This window comes from Nymphaea colorata, chromosome 1, assembly GCF_008831285.2.
Source record: "Nymphaea colorata isolate Beijing-Zhang1983 chromosome 1, ASM883128v2, whole genome shotgun sequence".
Lineage (NCBI taxonomy): Eukaryota > Viridiplantae > Streptophyta > Magnoliopsida > Nymphaeales > Nymphaeaceae > Nymphaea > Nymphaea colorata.
In genome coordinates this window covers 26,752,368-26,758,025 of record NC_045138.2, presented here as the reverse complement: position 1 = coordinate 26,758,025, position 5,658 = coordinate 26,752,368, and the positions used below count along the sequence as shown (strand labels likewise).

At 40.7% G+C, this 5,658-nt stretch overlaps 1 protein-coding gene across 1 annotated transcript; it reads right to left on the bottom strand.

The window, feature by feature from the left end:
* Positions 1 to 3,625: 3,625 nt before the first annotated feature.
* LOC116267438 (GATA transcription factor 21-like) lies at positions 3,626 to 5,237 on the bottom strand. Its single transcript, XM_031649155.2, has 3 exons — positions 4,936 to 5,237; positions 4,512 to 4,799; positions 3,626 to 4,159 (listed from the first exon to the last, which is right to left on the bottom strand). The coding sequence occupies exons 1-3, from the start codon at positions 5,188 to 5,190 to the stop codon at positions 3,755 to 3,757; spliced, it is 948 nt and encodes a 315-aa protein (XP_031505015.1). The 5' UTR covers positions 5,191 to 5,237; the 3' UTR covers positions 3,626 to 3,754.
* Positions 5,238 to 5,658: the final 421 nt, after the last annotated feature.

Sequence of the window (5,658 nt, the reverse complement as noted above, 5' to 3'; positions counted from 1 at the left end):
TAGTGAGAGATTTGGGGTTGCGAAATAACCATATCTTCGATAGCAAAATGCATGGTCGGTAAGATCAGAAGCGGATCCTACTTAGCAGAAAATGAAAAAAGTTCCTGGAATCCAAAACCAACTGCAATCTTACATAGACATGTGAATGGAAATTTGGCACACACCATGAGCCATTCTTGAGTTCAGCACTGAAGTTGGCAGTATGAATACTTTGTGAGTGTTCAATGAATCTAACTTAAATAGTAGGGTAGATTCATTGAACACATGTTATAGTGTTTCATGAATCTGCCTCAATCTTTGAGGCTCATAGAACATTCATATCTTAAATACTTATAGCCTATCAGAAAAATTCTCATGATTGGTACTTATAGCTTTTCATGGTGGTGCTTGATTATCTTAGGTCTGATCTGATTTTAGATGAGATTCTGAAATTCATGGACTTGAAATCAGACCCTCTCCTCCCTTATCTCAAGTCACATGACAGTTTGAGGATGTTAAATAGCAAAATGAAGATATCAAATGCAGATCTTAGCTTTGACCAGTTTTTTTTATAAGTTCAATAGAAATCATATTTTAGTTCAGATCCCTTGCGGCTTCATGTATATATTTGGTGAATAAAAACGATATCATCACTTGTAAGGGGAATGTTTTAGTTCTTATCATTTACAACGTCCCCGTTGGACAAGTGAATGGCTGGGTTTACTTCATCCCTGTTGATGTGATCTTATCCCATTATTCTATTCTTTGGACTGTCGAAGAATACAGTACTGAAACGGTCTTGTCCTGTTCACCTGTGCAAGTATATGACCTGGCTCTGACTCATATTCGTCCTTTATCAAATATGCATGCAACCTTTTTTTAATGCTTGTACATTTTTATTCTCTCTCTCTCTCTCTCTCTCTCTCTCTCTCTCTCTCTCTATATATATATATATATATATATATATATATATATATATATATATATATATATATATATATATATATATATCTTCGGCTCGACCTATGTTAGTGCCAGATCGCTACTTGAATAATTTATTAACTTATTAAACCATAGAAACATTGAAACTCATGTCATTCTAAGTTTGTAAGGTCCTGCAGATATATGAAATCCCACCGTCCTTGCTGGATATATACTTTCCGCTGCAGCCCTGTTGGGAGAAGGCCCCTTTTCTTGCTAAAAAAACAGGTGATACAAAGTTCAGAAAAAGCTGAGAAAGAGCCCATCTACCTCGATGGTAGGAGTTCCACAACATCTCGGAAGCCAAAGGACAAAAATACTTCTATATACAGCCCAAGAATACGGAGAATGTTGTCTCACTTCAGCACCTTTATTTCATTCTGAGCAAAATTGTTCATTCGAGAGCACCATAAAATGAAAGCTGTCAGCTAAATGAGATCTCCATTGGGGAAAGGGTATTTTCTTTCCTATCATTAGTATCTAGGTACAACAAGTGCATGAGTGAAGAAGGTTAGATTATATGTTTTTAAAGAGATGGCATTGCTCCAATCAAGTAGTTCGACTACAATTTTTTCTGATCACAATAGAGGAATATGTTATGGGTCTCATCAAATACTGTAGCACTCAATATTGGGTTACCATCGACCATGTAAAACTAAATAGAAAATGAACAATTTCCTACCAATTAAGCAAAAGAAGATCATGGGTGACTGAGCTCTTTTGATGGGTAGAACACATAGATGCCCAAGGCAGGAACACAGCACAGTCCGGGAAGCATTATGGAGGTATCTTACTCTTTTGGCGGATGTATGTCAGCAGTTTTCTGTCTGCTCATCTTTGGTCCCAGCTATTCGTCCTTGCTGAACATTTGCAATGTGACCAAACTGTCTGCTTTCAATTCTGCAGGTTGATTTAGGGAAAAGAGCAGATGAAGAAATGTTCAGGTCAAGGAAAAATCACTACCTTCCTGGACTCAAATTTTTAGGACAGATCTTCATCTCTGGTTCAGAAATATAGCAGAAAGCATTGCTTTATTATTTTTTTGTTTTTTTGTTTGATGGAAGTCATTATTTAGTGCGGCTAAGCAGCAAGGAAACTAGAGTATGCAGAATTATTTAAGACGTAATTAAGCTCGTCTCTGTTAGACCATGTTGTCCGAATGCTTTGCTGCGTCGTCCATTATTTCAACAGACCAACGGTCCAGCTGCTTCAAATGGTAAGATTGAGCGAACGAACGGTTAGGATGTAATAGCATCTTAACAACGATATTCAGCTGACCATTCTCTCTGCTATAGAAGCAGGGAAGAATCAGCAACACGCTTAAATAGCTAACTCTTTATCTGCTTCTCGGAGCAGCAGCAGCATCCATTCTCTTTTCCTTTTCTTGCCTCCCGTGTACGTTCATGGATGCCATTCTGGCCAAGCTCTTTTCTTATTGTTTTAATTAAAACGTTCCGAGCGCCGCCTTTAGTTTCTTGTTTCAACCATCCATTTAGTGACTGAGGTGGTTGTAGAACCGAGACAGTCAACCGTGAATAACTTCACTTCCAGGATTGACCTCTTGTGCTCTTGATAACAGATACAGAGTAGAGTTTTATAGGCTGCTGACAGGCTAAGCTGCCGCCATGGCAAAGTCGAGTTGGTAGACATTCCAGATCAGTATTTGAGAGTCGATACGCGCCATCATCTTATTTCATGGGGATTAGCGATCAGCAAGCTAGCTCCATCTAAGATCTGAATTTCTTAATGCTCAGAATGACTCAGATTTTGGCTACATATAGATCGCATAGAGAGAGAGAGAGAGAGAGAGAGAGAAAAGAAACTGCATGAACGCTTCCAGGCACCATACTTGACCCACGTGAGCAGCACAGAACGACAGGATGGGGATTTTAATGGCTCTGCAGACCAAAATTTACCTGCCCAAAGCCAAACGCAGCCATGGGTAACAGTACCAAGATTCAAGACAAGTGGCTACACACAGAAACCGGCTAGAACAGGCCCAAGTGGTACCAGATTTCAAGCCTCCTCACGGGTCCAGAAGAGAATGTAGAAACTCATCAACAGAGAAGGAACTCTGATAAATTCATTGAACAAATCGAGAGTCCCAAAGACATAATTGAGAGCAGGCTGGTCCCAAAACAGAGCCCATGACTTTATGTTGGCATTAGGACACAGACAAGGGGTGGAGGGGATCTGGTAGAAGGTGTAGTTGCAATCAGTCAAAATGTTAGTATGCGCCCATGCAGTGCACTGTACAACGTGTATCGTTGCTCTGTCCTTTCCATGGGCAGCAAATAGATACTTTCCTCATCGGCTCACACTAATATGTTGCATCTCCACAGTCGTGGACCACAGCAGTCAATGATTAGCTTAATAAAGCGCATTAATTTCTCTGTATCTGATCTGATAAATGTGATGTTGTTGCTTTTAGCATTTGACTGTTCAGTATCCAGAACTTTATCCACATATATAAAGAGGGAGGTCTGGAGGATCGCCTGCTCCATTTGCTGTACTCAAGGACCATTCAATCAAATGACTGTGATGAAAAAAATTATGAATGTGATGTCCACAATTTTTGTTTTCTCTAAAACTCGCATCTATATCACATCCGTGTCAAAGCCTAAGAATATATACAATAACTGTTGAGTCAAGAAAGACGATGAAATTATCTTGAAGATTGAGTGATCTTTATTTATTGATGGGTTATGACCGCATTAAGAAGAGCCTCGATGTAATAATAGTAGTACACAGAAAACCAAACTGGTGTTTTCATTAACCACATTTGGTTTAGGTTTCAACCATGAACAAGTCCACAGGAAAGAGCCATTAACAAAATTGCGGCTTGTTCTTCGTCCTCCGGGAATACTCTCTTGAAAGGCTTCGCCTTGCTCAATTCCATTGCGAAATCAAGAGTTTCTGCAGTTGTGGAGTACTCCAAGTTCTGATCATCTTCAATCTCACAGTTCAAGTCCAGCTCAAAGCAAAGGTTTTTCCTTCTACGTGGCGTGGTGAAGATCTTGTTCTTCCTCTTGCAATGGCCAGTTGATTTAAGTTCTCCTCTCTTCTGCTTCTTCAGCTTATTTGTTACAGGGAAAGGATCATGACTTCCGCCTTGAGCTTCTGTTGCCGCCGCTGCTGCTGCCGCCGCTTTAGCCCGTCTTGCCTTGTGGTGCCTGATCCCACAAGCATTGCATAGGGACTGCATTTGATTTATAGACAGAGAAAAGCTAAGTTAAGTTTGCATATTCCTTCTGTAAATAACGACTTCCATTGGACTGATTAACGACAGCTTATGTCATCACTGGCCGATTCAACGCAAAAAGGCAAGTCAATTGGCCATGATCCTGAAAGCAAGAACGCTGATCATGGCCAATTAAGAGACCCACTACGTTGGGATAAGCACAATGAAGATACAAGATCAGAACCTGACACAACCCTTGGCTTTGGCCTCCATCACATGAACTAATAAGAGGAGGACTCTGCTTGACTTTGGTGCTACGCCCTATGTAAGGAATAAACTGGATCACTTCTATGAAAGGTGGTGATGTTACCTTCGGTCCGAGAGGGCCACTTCTCCATAGAGGTGTCTTGGTCGTGTTGCAGTCGACACATGTTCTCACTGTATTGTTGTAATTGTAGCTGCTAGATAACCTTTGATGGTCATGAGGATATACACGATCATGATGATGAAGTGGATCATGTGCCGTTTTTATGTAAACATGATGATGGTTGTGATCATTTGTCATGTGGGGTTTGCTTGTCAATGGATCATCCAAGATCATGCCATGATCATAGTTTGTTGTGTCATTCAACCCACCTGAGATGCGTTGCGCAGCCACCTGCACCCACCAACAGTTGATTTTCCTCAGAAAGAGCACAAGAAACAGAAGCCAAGAAACCCACGTTCCAAAAAAAACCCATCAAAGTTAGGATCTAACAGTTTGACTTTGAAAGAACAATCCCGATCATATATACCTTATCTTGCTCTAGGCTCTGGTGTTGGCTGAAGAAAATGGGAGCTGGGTATTGAGAATGAGAGGTAGGATCAAAAAGCAGAAGCTGTTTGGGTATGAAATGATCAGGAGAAGAAGCTGTCATAAAATTTCTTCCGTCTGATCCCCACACCAGATGGTCATCTGCAGGTTGCAACATCCTCTCCTCTTCTGCTACTCCTACAGCACACTCATGAGTTACACAAGAGGCTGCAAGCTGGGGATAAATCGAAGACATGAACCCACCAGACTGTACAAGATATATAAGTGAGGCGCAAGAATTTTTCTTTATTTTTTTTTTTTTTTTGAAATTCAAAGCTGATGAAATGGGTGAAAAACTTGAAGCCACTAAATAACACAGGGCAGCATATATAACAGGACAAGCTTAGATTTTTATTGTTTTCTCCCTTTTTCCAAAACAAAAGCGTAAGGAGGAAAAGAGAAAGATGGGAAAAAGAAAGCTAGAGAGAGGGAGAAGATAAAAGAAAAGTAGAGGCTGACATTCACGTGATGCTGCAAAAGGAGGACCAAGAGACAAGGCCCTGTACTGGTGTGAGGATTAGGGAGAGAAGAGAATGCTACATGACATTCCAAAATGACAAAAGAGCGTAGGGATCCCCACTGCAGAACATTAATTCCCTTCAAGTTGGTACACCCCACAAATAATGATAGCAAGAAGCTGTAGCCGTATGGCAGGGGCCGCTTT